General features: G+C 40.7%; 1 protein-coding gene and 1 long non-coding RNA gene across 2 annotated transcripts; one reads left to right on the top strand and one right to left on the bottom strand.

Moving 5' to 3' along the window:
* Positions 1 to 31: 31 nt before the first annotated feature.
* LOC144660465 (F-box/LRR-repeat protein 4-like) lies at positions 32 to 17,409 on the top strand. Its single transcript, XM_078521093.1, has 15 exons — positions 32 to 321; positions 2,628 to 2,718; positions 3,097 to 3,223; positions 3,497 to 3,589; positions 4,221 to 4,464; positions 5,603 to 5,673; positions 7,560 to 7,629; positions 7,732 to 7,841; positions 8,858 to 8,967; positions 9,927 to 10,062; positions 10,715 to 10,807; positions 12,370 to 12,477; positions 13,533 to 13,619; positions 14,194 to 14,298; positions 15,581 to 17,409. Exons 1-15 carry the CDS (start codon positions 175 to 177, stop codon positions 15,720 to 15,722), a joined length of 1,734 nt encoding a protein of 577 aa, XP_078377219.1. The 5' UTR covers positions 32 to 174; the 3' UTR covers positions 15,723 to 17,409.
* Positions 16,234 to 18,469, bottom strand: LOC144660551 (uncharacterized). Its single transcript, XR_013572106.1, has 3 exons — positions 18,091 to 18,469; positions 16,764 to 17,065; positions 16,234 to 16,360 (listed from the first exon to the last, which is right to left on the bottom strand). It is a non-coding gene; the product is annotated as an uncharacterized LOC144660551 (long non-coding RNA).
* Between the last annotated feature and the right edge of the window lie 1,012 nt (positions 18,470 to 19,481).

Raw genomic sequence — 19,481 nt, 5'->3', positions numbered from 1 at the left:
GTTTAAAACGATGACACAATCGCGACTTTTATTCGTCGCGTAACCGGAAAAAGTCCCATAAACCAGAAGGCTTGGTAGCCCGGCCAAAAACTTGGTAGCCGTGCCTCAATCGAATCAAATATGGCGGCTCCAAGGGGTTGTTGTTGTCCTTAGCTCTTTGAATTTTCCTCCAACATGGAGAAAAAACAAGTCGTGAAGAAAGTTGTTTCCTTTTCGAGCCAATACGGTGGAGAAGGATCAAAGAGTTATACGGCAGGGAATCTGGCTGGAGAAGACTATAATTTCCCGGGTTATGGCGATTTTACACAGGCGTTTGTTTTGGTTAGTGCTAATTATGTGATGTTCTGCAGGTTGTTTGAAATAAGCTTGGTATAAACAAAGTAAGGTTTGATCAATCTTAAAAGCACCCCCCCCCCTAAATATGGCGAGTTTTTGCAAAGGGGGATTCGAATTTTTCTTCAAAGAAGCCGACAAAATTTGAACCGTTCAGAAATGTCTTCAAAGGTGCCCAGAAACATCAACCCTTCAGATTTCATTTCTCAAAGGGCACTGACAAAAAATTGAGGTTATGCTCCATATATAAAGTTGGGACAACTGGGACAACCGGGACAAGTGTAGCCTCCCACGCAGTCGTTCTTAGGGGCGATCGCGTTACACTCCTCCCCATGAACGCCTGCTTAACCGAGGCCAACATTTCCCATTGTTTTACTTGCCAGGCAACCTACCAATCACCATTGAGGTATTGTCTGTCGGTGAACGATCAAATTGATCGTTATAAAATTTCCCGCGAATTCCGACTTTGAGATGCAGGCTTGAATATTTTCACTTTTATAGTACAGCATGTTACGATGGCTGAGACACCGGGAAAAGTTATTGATTTGAATTCAAGTGCTTTTGGTGCGACGCTTTGATTCAATCATCTGCTGGAAGGTTTAGAAGTTTTGGGAAAAGTACAGTTTGATCTACCTCGCCTGATGGAATTGGCAATCTGTGAGAACATCAACAAAATATCACAACTGTGGATCTACTAAATGCTATGAGAGACTCTGTCAGCTTGAAAAAAAAAAAACCAAAGAAGAATTTAGTTAGCATCAAAGAAGAGATCTAGGGTATTTCTGAGTCAATGACTCGAAGGGTAAAACAGCAATGAACCGATCGAAGTGGACCAACCAACACCAAAAAACATACAACCCAATGGAGCCAAAGCATCGGTGAGACTGTAGAACATCAAAGGACGAGCTTGATAAACAAATGATTTACTGTAGCCAGCAAATTCTGGAATTACTTTCATCTGAATGAATTTAAGCGAGACATCCTAAACTTGGAACAGCTCTGATCTTGCCCCGCAGAGAGCATCTTGCGGTCAAGGTCAACCTTTCAAATTTTAGTGGGTAAAATCTGATTGGCTAAGCGGCGGAAAGGAATGTTGGCCTCAGTTAAGCAGGTGTTCGTGGGGAGGAGTGTAACGCGATCACCCCTAAGAACGACTGCGTGGGAGGCTAGGACAACTGTGGCAACTGGGACAACCCAGTACAACTGGGACAACCGGGACAACTGGGACAACCGGGACAACCGGGACAACTGGGACAACCGGGACAACCGGGACAATTGGGACAACTGTGACAACTGGGACAATTGGGACAACCGGGACAACCGGGACAACCGGGACAATTGGGACAACCGGGACAACCGGGACAATTGGGACAACCGGGACAACCGGGACAACCGGGACAACCAGGACAACCAGGACAAGTGGGACAACTGGGACAATTGGGACAACTGGGACAACTGGGACAAGTGGGACAAGTGGGACAAGTGGGACAATTAGGACAACTGGGACAACCGGGACAACCGGGACAACCGGGACAACCGGGACAACCGGGACAACCGGGACAATTGGGACAACCGGGACAATTGAGACAACTGGGACAACTGGGACAACCGGGACAATTGGGACAACTGGGACAATTGGGACAATTGGGACAACTGGGACAATTGGGACAACTGGGACAATTGGGACAATTGGGACAACCAGGACAATTGGGACAACCGGGACAATTGGGACAACTGGGACAACTGGGACAACCGGGACAATTGGGACAACCGGGACAATTGGGACAACTGGGACAACCGGGACAATTGAGACAACTGGGACAACTGGGACAACCGGGACAATTGGGACAACTGGGACAATTGGGACAATTGGGACAACTGGGACAATTGGGACAACTAGGACAATTGGGACAACCAGGACAATTGGGACAACTGGGACAACTGGGACAACCGGGACAACTGGGACAATTGGGACAACTGGGACAATTGGGACAACCGGGACAACCGGGACAACCGGGACAACTGGGACAATTGGGACAACTGGGACAACCGGGACAATTGAGACAACTGGGACAACTGGGACAACCGGGACAATTGGGACAACTGGGACAATTGGGACAACCTGGGACAATTGGGACAACTGAGACAACTGGGACAATTGGGACAACCGGGACAATTGGGACAACTGGGACAATTGGGACAATCGGGGCAACCGGGACAACTGGGACAACTGGGACAACCGGGACAAATAAATGATAACAAATTAAAAACAAGGATTTCTTGCTGCCTTTCAGAGATCATATGGTCCCTGGTGGGATTTAGTACCATCATTTCGAGCACCTTTTAACAAGTCCAGGAAGAATTTTATCAGTGAGGATTTTGTTGGTAAGGATTATGTTTTATTAAACAAAACACAACCTTGTCCAGACAAATACAAATATTTGTATATGTGAGAACATATTTGAAATACGTCAAGTTATATACAAGACTGACTGCCGGTCATTTACTACCAGGTTAATACAGATTAACCTGTATTAAATTTAAGGCGCGATTAATTGTTTAGTTTTGATTGATAAAATTTAATTACATTAACTTTAATGAAAAATTATGTGTTGAAAATAAAAGTTAATGCCTCTTTAGTAAATTCCAGGCACTGAAATCAATTCAAGTACCAGTAAATGCTGGGTTTAAATTAATGCCCAGTCTATAGTTTTTGAAGTATCCCTGGTGTTTATTCCATGCCTTGTTTGAATGTCTTTTTAGATCTCCAGTTTGCTGACTTTGTGTATCCTACAAAAATTGAAATCGTTGAAACCTATAATCCTGGTGCAGTTGTTCGCATTTTAGCCTTGGAATCAGGCAGCACAAATTCAAACTTTAAGAAACCCAGGTTGGTGTAGTGGATTATTGTGTTTATAGAGACGGGTGTGGTAACTTAAAGGTTATTTTAATCAGTGATTTCATGATTGACCATTTTTGTGGGCTGTGTATTGTGAAAACCTTTCTTTTAATAAGGATTGATTGAAGTAGTATACTCGAGCTCTGTGAATTAATGTTCAAGAAAATAGTGAAATAAAAACAATTATTTATCATTTGTAAAATACAAGTTGAACATACAGTTTTGTGACTTCATCTAACCAACTGGATTATTTTGTCTCTACAGATGGACAACCCTTTGGTCTGGAGCTCCTCAGCATTGTGCACCTAGGGCCAGAAAATTTTCCCCACCCCTAAAAGCAGTAAAGCATCCGACAAAGTAAGACTTGCTAATGTAATAAGGGTCCAGTCATTATTTAATAAATAGTTTTAGCTACAATGGTGCAACTCTCTAGAGAAGTCTACCCCGCAATCTCAGGGAGGCAAATTCACTCAGCCAATTTAAAAAAACTACTTACTAAATAAAGAAAATAATTATAACCTAATTTTAATGAGTAGTAGGGACACAGCAAAAAGGCTAGATTAATATTTATTATAGTATTTAGATTTGTGCATAATTATTTTTATTAATAAATAAATATGTAGATTTAATATGCCTTATGTTTTTACCGTGTATAACAAACAAATAAATAAATAAATAAATAAATTTTTTTGGTCGAGGGGGGAAAGGGAATGGACAGAAGCTATGTTCAATTCTCCTTCCCCTTCCCCTTTATGAAGCAAACTTTTTTTACTGACCCTAACACGGCTCTTACCCACCCATTCCCTTAAACTTTCCTAATATGCTTAAAATTTAATCTTAATTCCCCTTTTTTTCCTGCATAAAAGTCAGATCCTCCCCCTCCCCACCCTCTAAATAATGACCAGTCCCTGATATACTTTCAAACATCTTAAGGAAAGAATATATTTTTCATTATTGACTGCCCATGCTGTACTTGTATTTATTTTAGTTTGATTCGCTTGGAGTTTAATCAAAGCCACCTGGATTACTACACTGAACTTGATGCCGTCATTTTGTATGGAAAACCGCCTGCTCACAGCGACTTGAGGGAAGAAGCAAAACCAATAGCAGCAGCTAGCGAGTCAGAAGTGTCTTTGACAGCAAATTTATTTCGACAACTTTCTCTTTCTGACAAGACAACTGAAGGGCAAGAGGGCTCAGAAACCAATGCAGGATATTTTGATATTTTACCGGTAGGCCTTAAATATCAGCTCCGTAGGGATTTTAATCCCATTTGGTGTGTATCACTTAGTATATTCTCTCCGAAAACTAACTTTTTAGGGCAGAATTTTTATTTGATTTGGTGGGTGATGTGAACTCCACTGGCAGAGAGAAATGAAACAAAGTGGCAAATGTTTTACTCACGCACCCCTGGGGCATGGGTAAAGATCACATGACTGTTGAGGCAAGCGGTTGTTTTAGTTGCATTTGCAAAATCCCATCCATCCACCCTCCTTAGGTTTTCAGTTTTGTAGGCTGTGTTAGCACAACATTCAAACCTTGTAATTATGGCAGCTTTGTAGTTTTAGCATAACTGATAGTACCGTAATGATTTGATTTAGCGCCCTCCTTCCAATAAGCGCCCCTTCCGAATAAGCGCCCCCCTTCGAATGTGTTTTTGTCAATAAGCGCCCCTATTCCAATAAGCGCCCCCATTCTTATAAACCCAAGAACATTCACCGTACCGTACATGTATATATTTACTGCTAATTAAAAATGGAAAATTCTTTTAAAGTAACTAAACTTTCAACGATTTGTTACGTTTAAGTTTCTGCTATTGTTAGTTTTTTTAATACATGTATTTATTAAAGTTTTGTTGTTAAAATTGGTTGTTTTTTTAAAAAAATTAAATAAGCACCCTGTCTCTAAAAAAGCACCCTGTCTCGAATAAGCGCCCTCCCTTGAGCTGCCAAAAGTAAATAAGCGCCCCGGACGCTAAATCGATTCATTACAGTACATATATAAAGGTCAGGCAGTCAGCTCCGCAAGACTACCAGTGGTGTTCGAGAAGAAATGTTCTAGACGTTTTTTTTTTTATCAAGATTATTTTTTAGTTCCAACAGGTTGACAAGTCTGGTACAGATTAGTAATATTTGTTACCAATTAATAAAAACTCTCCCAACTCAATCATGTTTTGAATTTTACTTTGACAAAGTGTATTATTTTTTTTTATTGCTTGAAAGCTGAAGTACATTTAGCACCCCTTCCCCAAGTGCTCTGTGCTTGCTCTGCTCTGCTTTTTGTCTATGTTGTGAGAAAATAGAGAGGCTGTGAACTGACTGTACAATTGAAACTGAAAATCAGAGCTTGTTTATTTTTTTTCCTCTAAAGAGTGAGCTCATACACTACATCTTCTCATTTCTGGACATAATAGACTTAACGAGAGCAGCATTTACATGCAGGTAAGAACAGCTAGAAATGTAAAGTAGTCTTATATTAACTCACAGGTCAAGTTCAGGGTTGTCAAAAATAGCTGGTAGCTGGCAAAAATCACCAGCTACTCTGCTAGGATATCCTCTGATTTTTTAGTACCCTAGACTGTCCACAACCTCTCGATTTTTCAACACAAAAAAAGCAAACGAAGCGAGTGCGAAGCGCGAGCGCGGGGGGGGGGGGGGGGGGGAGGGTAAAGCGAGCAAGGCGAGCTTCTTCCGTTTTGCGCTGGCGTCCAGTTCTCTCGCCATTCTCACCACGCGCTCACCCATCGATCGAAAAGACACGAAAGAGAATAGAGGGGGGCTGTGGACAGTCTATTAGTACCCACCTACGTCGCAACACTAAAGCTCCCTACTTCTAATCCAAACTTTCTGACAACCCTGCTTGCAAGTGTTTAACATGAATACTCCCCCTGATGCGATTTTAGGTCATGGCAGGCAAGTACCGGTAACCTTCTAACCACATTACCTTCACATATTTTTTTGTCAGGTCCCTCTTACTAGCAATTCACTGCTACTCATTTATACCCAGGCTGAGATCCGGGGGGGGGGGAGGGGACTTGCATATGAAAGTGACGGGGATGCTCGTCGTCTCGCTTAGGGGTGTAAATTTCGTATTTTTGGTCTCGCTTAGGGTGTTCCGGGCAAAACGCCAATATTTTTAGCCATGATGGTCTCGTTTAGGGTTACACATGAAGAAATATACAAATTTATTAAATGGTCAACCTCGGATATTGCATTTCTAGCTTTCTGATTGGTTCACTGAAACCCGGTTATCAGCTCGTATACCTATGTTTGACCTTATATGGGAAATGAGTGCGGCAAGTGCCGCTCAGCGTAAAATGTTTCTGCGGGAAGCGACAGTTCCATCAGATTAATGGTTGAAAACAGCAACTTTGGCGAGCTTTATGAACAAAAAATAATCAGCGGTGCCTACAAAAACCACAGAAATGCCATAGTAAAATTAACTACGCAAAACAAAAGAATTGATGCAATAAGTTTAATTAATAATACTTGTAAACGCACAACAAGAGCGAGTGAATAAAGTAGAAAAGCAGCAAATAATTTACGAAAGTACGGCAAACTGACACAGTTTCATTCATTGCACGTCAAAAAATTGGCTCAGCACTTCTGTAAAGTTTGTTACCTTGTTTCCTGTTCCACTTTGAGCTCAATTTCGCTTCAAATGATATAGCAGTCTTGATGACAGCCGTGGAGCTGTAAATTACAAGTACAATGTAAACACTTGCTTCGTTCTACTTGCAAAAGACGTGTAGTTTCCAGAAAAGCTTTTGCTTCGGATCATTCCGTAAATCTTAACTGTTGTCACAATTTCCAGGATATATAGACGACTTTAGAGGAGATTATTGGATGAAAATCTTGGGAAGAAAACTCGCTCGCTCGCTTTCCTTGTGTGTTTCATTCAACTCAAGAAGTGAACACCGCGCCACAAATTTTCCCGCCTCCTCGTACTATCACTTTGTTTACATCAAACTGAAATGTCCAGTCGATTTAAACTTAAAGAAAAATGTAATAAAACAATTATTCCATTCGCCCTTGTTGGATACGAGTCGCTATAGCCAACTCGTATCCAACGCGGGCTCATATAATAATTGTTAAATAAATTCTATTTTAAGTTTTCTGGTATCGTTTTGGGGTCAAGAAATGCTTGAGCCACACCCAGATTGGTCTCTTTTAGAGGTTCTTTTCAAAATTTCCAACGAGCATCACCGTCCGTTTCATATAGGGCTTACATTATGTATTGCTACATTATTTGTGTTTGGCCAGATTCAATTATTTTTCGTTTAAGCGCAAGATAAACTTGTCAACATGTGTGTAATTGTGTATCATAGATTGTTTTTTCTTCACTGCTATGACCCTGTTTGGTATAAGGAACTGGATTTGAAGCCTTATTGGAATCTGGTATGTATTTTGTAAAATTTCTTTGTTGTTCAAGACGTTTGTAATCAAACGTTCAACCACATCAAGAAATCGCTGATAAGTTTGTTGTTTTTGTCTTACCAGGTAACAAACGAGACGTTGAATTCTCTTCACACGCGTTGTACTTCGACAGAGAAGCTAGACTTGTCGTGGTCAGGTCCATATGATGCTGTTAGTGCTCATGGAATGTGCAGGTACTGTACATAGTTCTACGGCAGCCATGAATATTAAGTTCTGAGAGAAATCTTCTTCCAAAAGTAGTGATACAATGGGCCATTTCCGAGTTACCCTTTGCCTCTGTCTCAAAACGAGTCTACGTGCAAGACCTTTCATATGAAAATGAGATTCGCCTACAGGTCCATTTTCATGCAAATCAAACTCATTTTCATTTGAATGGTTTCGCACGTAGACTCGTTTTGAAACAGAGGCAAAGGGTAACTCGGAAATGGCCTATTTTACCGTTGTTGATAAATTCCGAGAGTTGCATACAATGGGGCTTTTCAGAAACATAAATTACAATAACAGCAATAAATACAGTTCAATTAAAAACGATTGAAAATATATCTGAATTTTAAAACGAAGCATTAAAAAATTTTCCGTTTTCCCACAGGGGATAGGAAAGGGATATTTATGTAACTAACACAGTTTAATCCTTTCGGATTTTTATCCGAAGATAATATTTAAGTGACAGAAACTGTTGCCTTTTTGAAAATCATAGGCGGCATTTCGCCCCGTCCAAAACAACATTTTTACCTCTCCAAAAACAACAGGAACTAACATTTCCCATGACAAAAGTAAGCTCGAAGTGACATTTCACTAAAGAAAATTGGAGGGGCGGATTGCAGACCTTCCGAAAAGATATCAACTGAAATGATCCAATGTGTGATCTGTAGTGAGACTACAAAAGACACGGTCTAAATTTCTTGCAACTTTCTACATGTGTATATAAGTGGAGTAGTACTGTTTTCACATTTACTACGATTTGATTAAACGTTGTATCGGCCCCTATCGGGTGGACGTTTTAACTAACTGAAAGTACAGCCCGTTGAATGTTGCACTAAGGCCCAAATTTATGAGGGTCCTCACTTTTGGACCATTTCTGTACGTGAGTTAACAGCACTAGGGAAAAAAAGGGCCTCTACACAAAGAAAGTCGTGGAATGGAAAAATAAAAAGAGGATTTACTTTGTATTACTGTTTTCTTTGCACAGATTTCTTGAGCAGTGTGGAAGTAGCCTTGTGTGCTTACGATTAAGCTGCTGTCAGTTTGTGGACCGTGAAGTGATCAGATCCGTGTGCCAATACTGTCCAAATTTAGAAGGTTTGTAATTCACGTTTGCTTTGTTTTTGCATTACCATGCTTAGTGATTGGTTTTAACTCGCGCCATTTTCTCAGCCAATCAGAAGTTAACTCAAAACCAATCGTGACTCGCCCACGCACGTTTTCCCACGTTTCACGCCGGCTTCATGTATTTTGGTTCGAGTTTTGATTGTTTAATATGATTGTTTGCGTCCTTTGTAATTGGCAAGAGTGATTACTTTGGTTTTGATTTTTACGACGCTTAAAGGCTGGTTCATATGATCGTCCCGATCGTCTCTGTCGCTTCTGTCGCTTCAAAAAGTTTGCTTGCTCCAATCACCTTAGACTTTGCAAACGACAGAAGCGACAGAGACGATCGGGGCGATCATATGAGAACCAGCCTTAACTGCTCTACTCTAATCTACATTTGTCGAGGTAATTAGCAACTGGTACCAAAACAGCGTGCAGCGCAACCTGGTCTAACCAATCAGATTAAACCTGCCGATTGTTTTACAAATCACGAGTAAACCAAAACCACTCGCGACTTGGTTTGCGCATGTTTTCCGGCGCTTAGTCGCCGGTTGCATGTTCTTATTTGGTTTGATGTCACGTGTTACGTCTATTCGTTCCAACTGACCAGATGAGGCAAGGCAAACTTCGAGCTTATTTCTAAATTTCTTTCAAATTCACGACTTGTTTTATTCCTTTCTAAAATTATATAGCTGCACTTCTTGCAACAGTAATTACACGCGGTATGAGGTGCCATTTAAAACTAGCGGCTGTGCACACACGCTGAGTTCATTCAGCATCCATTTATCCTAGATTAATGTTGTGTTTACCTTCAAGAAATTGAGCGTTGTGTTCTGATGGTAAAAAGAAATTCACTGTCATTGTAGAAAATTGAAATTTTAAACCCTGCATAATACTGTTATTTCTTGCTTGTTTAAATTTATATGCCTCTTTCACTCTTGTTTCCTCAGAACTTGACTTGCAGTCTTGTAATTCGCAGTCACTGAGCGAGGATGGGCTTTGGAGGCTTGCAAACCTAAAGAAACTCAAAAGGATCAATTTTTACAGAGTTCCGGTGACAGACAAGTTAATGACAACTTTGATTCAGTAGGTACAGAAATTTTTAAACAAACCGAAAACAGTCTAAAACATATCATCTTACCTTAGATGGAGGACATAAATGTTTTTGGGTGGCTGAGGGGAGAGGGGCGGTACTGCAAGAAGAATGAGAAGGGCAGATGTGCGATTGACGCCGCGAGTAATTACCTAGAAAAATACCCACACGATGAATCCTCCCTTCCCCCCTCCCCCACCTAAAAAAAATCAAACTTTATTACACCCCCCCCCCCCCACTAGCGACGGAGTCGGAGTCGTAAGAACGTTAACGACCAAGTAGAACAGAAGAATCAGAACGTTTCCATTTTCTTCCGATGCCGCTCATGACTCCGTCGCTAATGATCCAGTGAAAAGTAGATTGTCGGAGTCGCAAGCAGAAGCGGGAGAACAAGCCAATCACAATACTATCTCTCTTGCCCTCCCAGTGCTTCCTATCTGCTTGCGACTCCGACAATCCAAGTTTTCACTGGGTCACAAGCGGAATCGAAACACTTTTTACGACTCCGTCGGTTTGATTTTCACTAGACCGTAAAACTCTGTCTTTTTTATTACGACACTGACTCAAACTCCGTCGCTATTGAACCCAGCCTTTACGTTTTGCATTGAGCTTCATCAGTAACGAACTCGTGTCCCTTTCTCTCAGGTCATTTAAGAGCCTACAGCATCTCAATCTTGGTGACTGTTACTGCATCGTGGACTGTGACAAGCTTCTGCATGTACTAGGTACTCATTGCAGGTAAAGATTTCAGTCTGTTGAATGTTGTTGTTAAATTGTGGGTGCAACATGGCAACGTTTTGCTCAGGGGTGGATCTAGGGGCAGGGTTCAGAGGGTATGCACCCCTCTTCCCCCCCCCCCTCCTTTTAGATGACCTTCCTCGTCGTCTTCGCTTTTGAAATTTGTTTACGTCACCAATCAGCTACACCATTTCTTAGTGTGGCACCCCTCCTAAGAAAAAGGCTGGATCCGCCTCTGCTGTTTTCCAGACTTTTTTCGACTTTTCGCATAGCAAACAATCAACGCACGCGTAGTTCGACTATGACATTCTTGAAAAGTTAATCAGAGCTGGCCTTATTGAATTTGGGCGAATGTCGTGCTTCAGCTAACTGTTAGGAAAATAAGATGAAAAGAGAAATTTGTTTTAACTGATGGAAACACAGTCGAACTCCTCCGTAATGACACCTCTATTACTTTCCTATTACCGGGACAGTTCAGTGAGTCACAAATATTAAATATTAACCTTTTTAATAATAATAATAATAATAATAATAATAATAATAATAATAATAATAATAATAATAATAATTATGATAACCTTGAATTAAGCGAAGGAAATGGCGCTGGATTGGCCACACTCTCAGAAGGGAAAGTAACAATGTACCAAGACAAGCCTTGCACTACCACCCACAGAGAAAGAGGAAAGTTGGACGACCAAGGAACAATTGGAAGCGATCCGTGCTGCAGGAGTTGGAAGGAGTAGGCTACTCCTGGGGAAGGGCCAAAGCATTAGTAAAGAGCCGTGTGCGCTGGAGGAAACTGGTGGACGCCCTATGCTCCCAAGGGGGTGAAAAGGAACAATGATGATGATAATGCGGATGCTTCCAAAAATACGTACAACGGACTCGGCAGCAGATAGCAAAATTCATACTTTGTCCGTCTTTTTACGACAATAAATATGTCCGTAAAAACAGTGACACCTAGGCTCGAGCCTTGGTGGGGCTCATTGTGTTGTATTCTTGGGCAAGATACTTTCCCCACCCAGGTGTATGTATACACCTGGGTGGGGAACTAAATTCTGGGGGATAACCCTGCAATGGACTAACATCTCATCCAGGGGAGAGTAGAAATACTCCTAGTCGCTTCATGCTACGGAATCATAAATAAATAATAAATAAATAAATACTTAATTGACCACTCCTCTAAAGGGGGGCTTTTCAGGGCCAACGTGAATAAACACTAGTGAAACAAATATTTTAAATAAACATAACATGGTTAAAAATCCCAACTGGCAGGAGGCAGGCCAGTACAAACGTAGCCGAAGAGTTGAACTCGGGACGACCGAGAACAACACCAGCTAGTGGTCAGAACGGGACTCGAACCCGCGACCTTCGGATTTCGAGTCCAGTGCTCTAACTACTCGGCCACGCTGCCTCCTAACTTCACCTTATCCGCGATAAGCTCCGGCCTGATGGGCCACTAGGCTCAAACACAGACTTTATCTTCCGTCTAAACGTTAAATAATCTACACAAAGCACTTTAATATTCATTTGCTGACAACTGATCTTTGTCCCCTGTCTAGTGGACTTGTGTCATTGGATCTATGGCGGAACAAGAGTCTTACTGCATTTGGTATCTACTCGTTAGCTAAGGGATGTCCTCTACTAGAAGAACTTGATATTGGATGGTGGTGAGACTGGCCAGATGTTCTTTTCATTCACTTTGTTATTCTTACAATTTCGGGAAAAAACTATCAAGCTAGAGGTGAACCAATTCCTTGTGTTAGGGCGCTTTCTATTACTTTAGTCAGAACTGACCGGCCAGACCGATTATTCGAGAACAGAATTCCCTTGTTAGTCAGATTTGTCTCGGCGAATCAATTAGTGCATAAATATTATATACTGTTGTGCTGGATTTGTGGGAAAATGTCGTGGAAAAGGCCCATTTCAGATTCAAGACCACGGGACCACCCACCCAGTTAGAACTACTGGAAAGCGCCCTTAGGATTTTTGACCTAAGGCCCCTAAAAGACTAAAACAGATAACATTCCTTTCCCTTCCATTATTCAATAGTTCGTGCCTTTTTGGGTTAAATCATCAAATCAGAATGGTGATGGTGGTTTGGTTACATGACCTTATTAAGCATAAATTTTTACAATTTTAATTTATTTCTCCGTGCTGTTCCTTTGTTTTAGTTTCGATTGAGAAGATATATTAACACTCGAGACAGTGTTTCATTCTCTCTTCTCGGTGTTTGGAAATGCGGTGAACACTGTCTCGAGTCTTTTGTGTTTGACATATTGAATCAAACAAACATAACCCAGACGCATTTCCGTACGAACAGAGTGTTTTCACCGCATTCTGGCCGCGCAATAATAGGGGCGGGAGCAAAAAGGAACGAAAAGGAACGCCCCCCTCCCCCCATCCATCCAGGTGGGGGGGGGGGGGTCGGGGGGATGTCCAAACACCGAGGGAAAGTTGAGAATACGATGCGCAGAGCATTTTTGACGAAATTCGAGGTGTTTGGATAGCCGATAAAACACTTTCTCGAGTGTTTGACATCTTCTCAATCGGTACAAAAACTATACGGAGTAAACATAGGAATAAAATCGTTAAAATCTATGCTAATTTAGAACGGGTATCCAAACCTCCTTCACGGTTATGATTTTCTTTGTTTTAACTCGATGAATTATCAAGTAATCAGCCCTTTGCAGGTTATGTTTTTCTTTTTTCATCTTGTTTGCAGCTCAAATGTCACCGCGGTGTCAGAATGTATAGTTGACTTGACATCCAAATGTAGGAAACTCAAGAAGTTGTTTCTCACAGCTCTTAGGTAAGAGAAATTGTTCTCCCCTATTTTGAACTTCGTTTCCCTTCATTTCTGGTGCTTTATGAAAAAACCTGACGAGAAGGGAAATTTTAAGGTGCTGTCCACATGCATACTCGTACGTTTTCTTCCGAAAGGTGGGCTATTCTTTAAAGGAGGGATTTCGGAGATTTTTGATGTAAACTGTTCTGATGTAAGTGGTAGGCAACTAAACCCATAAAAAACCTTATCTTTTTAAGGAAGATATAACCTTAATTTGCGGATAGTAATCAAGCAACGGCTATAAGTAACCCCTTTTTTGGAAGACGCGCGGAAACAACAACAAAAGTAAGCCTTACTTTTTCAAGTTGCAATCCATTTCCATCCGATTTTTGGCTGTTCAAAAATCTGGTAAAATCGTGACGCAATATTTTCGATTTGTGAATTAAGTGACTCTTGGCTTCCACCTAATTGTGATATATATTATTTTTGAAATTTGTGGTCTGTTCCTTTTACGAGATGGTTTACTAGTACGGAAGTAAATAGTTTACTTTTTGACCAATCATAATGCTCACAGCCAGTGCATTTTTTTTGTTATCAGGTCAGTCAGTGATGATGTAATTAATGCATTAGCGGATAACTGTCCTGATATGGAACAAGTTGATGTGCTTGGAACCAGTTTAATTCAGCCGGACTCGATTACGAGGTAACGGTTGCATTAATGAGTAAATCAAGTATATTTTTAAAACACTGCTTGACACTGGAGTGCAGCAGCCAGTACAGTCAACTCTCGCCTTGCGGACACCCCGCTATTGCGGACACTCGCCATTACGGACAAAATCCAGATCCCCGGCGAAAGGGGTTTGACTGGAAATGACTCCCGCTATTACGGACTCTCGCTATAACGGACACTAAACGACGCCCCGAGCGTGTCCGCTAAAACGAGAGTTAACTGTATCACAGTTTGGACATAAATGATGTTTTGACTTAGCAAAAATGATTTAGCTTGGACAGGCTGGCTTGTCTTGAGGGTTGACACTAAAAGTGACTTTTGTTGACACTTATCTGACTTGAATTGACATTGACTTTATTGGAGTTGACGTTACTCACGTTTTCTTGACTGCAATAACATTAGAGATTAAGCTTGACGTTATACGGCAAACGCGAGCTTGCCTTTCATTTTGCTACCTTTTTATCGAATTCCAAAATTGATACCTCATAAAAATAGGGAAAAAATCCCACATTCACAACAAACAGAAAACTACTCATTTCTGCGTACGAACGCCAAACGGCAGACGGCAGAAGTTGAATTTTTGCCCTTCGCGGGAAAAATAAACGTCGTGCTTAACCTCTCTATTGCCTTCACTGACTTGACATTGATTTGAATTCACTTGACATTTACTCAGTTGTTGACAGCGTCTACTTGACTTTGACTGACCTGCATAATGACACTGACTTTAATCGACTTGACCTTTTTCCTTGATCAGTTCCTTTCCTCTTACAAATACCATGCCTGTAACATTAATTTCTCGTCATCATTACATAAATACAAAGTCTTGGAAGGCAGGCAGACAATCTAAAAGGCAAACTTCTATGACAAACCAAAATTTTACATGACCTAGAAAAATAAGTCAGTGAACAAAATATCTGAGTTGGTGCTTGACATAGCATTTTGCACTCTCAGCGTAAATAAAACAGTTTGGGCAAAAATCGGAATTTCACGAGCTGATATAAGTTTCTAAAACTGGCTGGGCCTCGAAGACATTGTTCAAAATTTCTCGGCTTTTCATTGGCCAATATGTACCCTGTTCAGGCATGCAGGCTTTGAGAATTATAAACTAATCACCAAGGAAAAAGATCAAGGCAGTTGAAGCCAATGTCAGTGCAAGATAAGCAAATGTTCACAAATATACAGTAAAGTTAAATTAGTTTTTCTTCAGTATAGGGTTGGAAGCTGCATTAACACCGGTTTTTGTTTATTTGTACAGGTTGTTAAAACAGTGCAAAAATTTGAAGTTCCTGGATGTTTCTTTCTGCTCACAGATATCCAGAGAGCTTGTCCGTAACTTGCGTTCTATGTATCCAAAAGTGTCAATCAAAAGGAGTTATGTGACGGAAGAACCCGAATGAGATGTCACGTTTGCGGTGTCGTCGCGCAACAATATTAAGTCACGTTTGGTGATAATTCCAAACTAAAAAACACAAAAACAAGATGATGTTAGATATCGATTTTTATTTTTTTAGCGAATTCTCTTTCCTTTTTTAGTGCAAAGTTGACAGTTAGTTTTAGAAATGAAGTAGCAATTTAAAAGCAGAGATCATGAAATGGAATTCTACAGCACTTAAAAAACCGTGTGTTGAAGACCTTATGAGATCAACAGGTGATCACGAGGTATCTTGCTTGGCAACAGAATTGAACAACCGCAGACCAAAGAATACACTGGTACAAGATTTGTCACGATACGAGCACTGCTCTTCGCACTTTTATTTTTATAAAAAATGTGGTTTTGAGTTTTTAATTCTATATAATTATTTCAGTGTTTTAAAATTCAAATGAAACAATCAATGTAGGTTTTGAATTCGTCCAGTGTGTATAGGCGAGATTTGTATACTTTGCAAATCGCTTTCCTATTATGTTGGGCAATCATTTAATATCACTACCAACAAGCATAGGAAACACACAGAATGTTGCATTATAAAGATTATATTGTAGCTAGTGCATTTTTTACTGGAAGATTTGGAAATCACCATTGTTTTTTTTAATTGTGCTAATTAAGACGGATTCCGCTGAAAGTTTGAGCAATGAGTGCGAAAATTAAGTACCAAAAATCTACTCATTGCACGACAACATTTTGTATACTATTTAAAAGATCTCATCGAAATTCATTTGTCTTAGTGACCCCGCAATTAAATTCTAAAGCATTCTCGAGAAAATTAAAGTCAAACCTCGAAAAAATGTATTAAACGCGCGCCATTTTGTTTTGAACTGGCGCAAGACGTCCGTTTTAACTGAAATAAAGACAACTTCAAATCCATTTTTCTCTCGCGGGGTCAGCTTGAGTGCTAAATTTTTGGTAGGTTTTTGTTAGCTGTACTAAAACTGTTGCCATGCTAAGAGGTCTTTTTGGTAACTTTATTTTTGCCTGTATTGCTCGAAAATTGTGCGGAAACCATCTTAACCAGCTACAGTTGAACCTCTCTCCTTACGGAAACCTCCATAATACGAAAGCCTATACGTTACAGTTTACTTGGTGCCAGAGATAGAGCGGTTTTCACTTGAGTGTCGAAAGTAATTCGCGTTTGCATTGGTTTTGCATTACTATACGCTTAGTGATTGGTTTAAAACTCTCGCGTCACTTTCTCAGCCAATCAGAAGAAAATCCAAAACCAATCGTGACTCGCTCGCGCACGTTTTCCCGCTCTTCGTGCCGGCTACATGTATTTGCTTCTAATTATATAGCCGTCAGTAAATCCTATATTGTCAGCACAGCTATTTTTCCTTAATTTCTGGGAACTGTCCAATTTGGGATTAAATTTGGATAGTTTCAATTAGGATTTTTTGGTAAAATTCACAATCTGTCCAATTTAAAATAAATTGGACAGTTTCGTCTCGGCCAATCAAATCGAAGAAAACACAACATGTGATGGATATTAGCCAATTAGCACAAAGCATAGCGTCAGCGCTGTAAACTGGTCGCATTGTGAGTCGACAATGGCGGAATTTTATGGAGCAAGTTTGCTACGTTTTTCTATTCCTTTTGAGCTTTTCAGCAATAGAAACAACAAAGAGAAATTTTCTACGTTGTCAGAAGAGGAGCTAGCTACACTAAGAAGCAAAAACCAAGAGCAAAACACCTCCAATAGTACAAAACTTGGGTAAACGTAAATGCAGCGAAGCGAAGCAAGAAATCTGTCAGATATTCATCGCCATGAGGCATGAGCTAGATGCAATTCTTTGTCGTTTTTTGCTGAAATTCGAAAAGAAAAGACGGCGATGAAGTACGAACGATATAGTGGAAAGGAGTATGTCACATTCAAGAAGTTGTTAAGCTCTTCGGACACTTTGTTTACGACTTTCATTGATTGATGCAGTGTTTTCACTCACTTTGTACCAAGCTTCGCAAACTCAGGTGAATAAAATTGCACTGTTTTGTTTAAGTTTTATTTGTGAAGACAATGCTCTGAGTGAGTTGCATGTGCTGTGTTATGCCTACTATTGTTGAATGCTTTTCCCGTTCTGGACATAAGTTTATTGTTTATGCTGGATTCACTGACTAAAAGCTATATAATTAATATGTAACCGGACTACATGCTTCTCCAATTTTGGAAATAATTAGATTCAAAAAATTCCTCTGACAGCCAAATTGGACTCGGCCTACGGCCTCGTCCAATTTTGGCTGCCCTCGGAATTTTTTTCATCAAATTATTTCCAAATTGGACAGCATGTAGTCCAATTACGTATACGAATTTTGATTGGTTTACTGGATTGTCTGTGTACTTTGTGATTGGCCAGAGTGATTACTTTGGTTTTGGTTTTACGACACTCAATTGAAACCTGCTCTAATCTCCACCTCTGTAATACGGACACCTCCATAATACGGACGCTTAGCTCTACGCCTTTGGTGTCCAAACGAACTTTTTTCTATGAAACCAAAATAAATTCACTAGGTTTTACATCAATAAATAGTATAAACTGTGAATCGCTTGTGGTAAACTTAATATAAAGAATCTAAAACCAGATGTAGGGTTCTAACCTGACAACTCTCCCACTGTTGTGTTCTCGTCCCCATAGCCCTTTTGCCTCTCTTAGCCGGCGGACCCTTGGCACGAGAAACGAAGGGCTTTAAGGACAGTCCTGGAGACAAAGGATTTTTGAATTAGTTCAAATTTTTTTGATTGGCTGTTTGAAACAAAGAAGTATGAACAGAAGTTAAAAAACGCCATGACTCTCTCGCACAGTATTTAGAAAAACACGACTGCATACGTGGAGACCGGAAGTCCTTGAATCTAAGACTGCAACTCCTGTGTAGCCAGAGCCCTTCGTTTCTCGAGCTAAGGCCCTGCCGGGTAAGAGAAACGAAAAGGGCTATAGGGACGGAAATTTCCCAGTGTTGTGTTCTCGGATAAGGCACCTCCCCCTCACAGTGCCTCCTTTCACATCTGATAAAATGTTTGGGGGCACCTGCAATGGACTAGCAGCCCTGCATGTGACCCAGAGGCAAGAACGGAAATTTCCATGACGATTTTACAAATGAATTAGACAAACAATAACTTCAATCTTGCACGAGATAAAGAGGAAGATTTTTGCTGGGAGCCCTGCGAAGTTAAGGGGTGGGAAACTGATCGCGGGGTACTGATTTCGGTGATAAAATCGACCGTTTAGGGAAATAAGAGACGAATTAGAAACACAGTCCCGGTATATTAAACAATTGGTTCATTCCTTCATGCGGGCAAAATCGAGTTATGGTGCATTTGGGAAGTTTGGAGAGCACGAAAGAAGCGTAAGAGTTCCTCGATGCGATAGCCGAGAGTAACTCTAGCTTTTTGAGTGCTCTCCAAACTTTCCAAGTGCTTCATAACTCGATGGAGCACAGCTTAAAGCATGAACCAATTGTTTTATAACATTGCCGGTGGAAATGTACATCAAAACCCGCGCCAAAAACTTCCGCGGAAAAAAACAATTCTGGCGAAGCGATTTTCTCATGCTATTAGCGTGCACTATTGTGATTTTGGTCTCTCTTTTTTTTTCTCTTTTTCTTACTGTAACACCTCTGGCAGGGGTCATTTTAGGTTTAAGCACCCTTAGGCAGTACCAGTCCACAAATTTTCTCCCTGAAGGGTACGACGAGCACACCTGTTAGTTTTATAGTGTAGCACCCCCTCCCCTTA

Source organism: Oculina patagonica, chromosome 7, assembly GCF_052425735.1.
Source record: "Oculina patagonica isolate OP01 chromosome 7, crgOcupat, whole genome shotgun sequence".
Lineage (NCBI taxonomy): Eukaryota > Metazoa > Cnidaria > Anthozoa > Scleractinia > Oculinidae > Oculina > Oculina patagonica.
Note: the sequence above shows the minus strand (reverse complement) of the source record. Positions and strands in the feature narration are given on the sequence as shown.

Excerpts from the sequence above, each read along its gene's own strand:
- LOC144660465 (XM_078521093.1), top strand. The coding sequence starts at position 175 with ATGGAGAAAAAACAAGTCGTGAAGAAAGTTGTTTCCTTTTCGAGCCAA. Across the intron at positions 322-2,627 it reads TTACACAGGCGTTTGTTTTG|AGATCATATGGTCCCTGGTG; the intron begins GTTAGTGCTAAT and ends GCTGCCTTTCAG. Across the intron at positions 2,719-3,096 it reads TATCAGTGAGGATTTTGTTG|ATCTCCAGTTTGCTGACTTT; the intron begins GTAAGGATTATG and ends ATGTCTTTTTAG.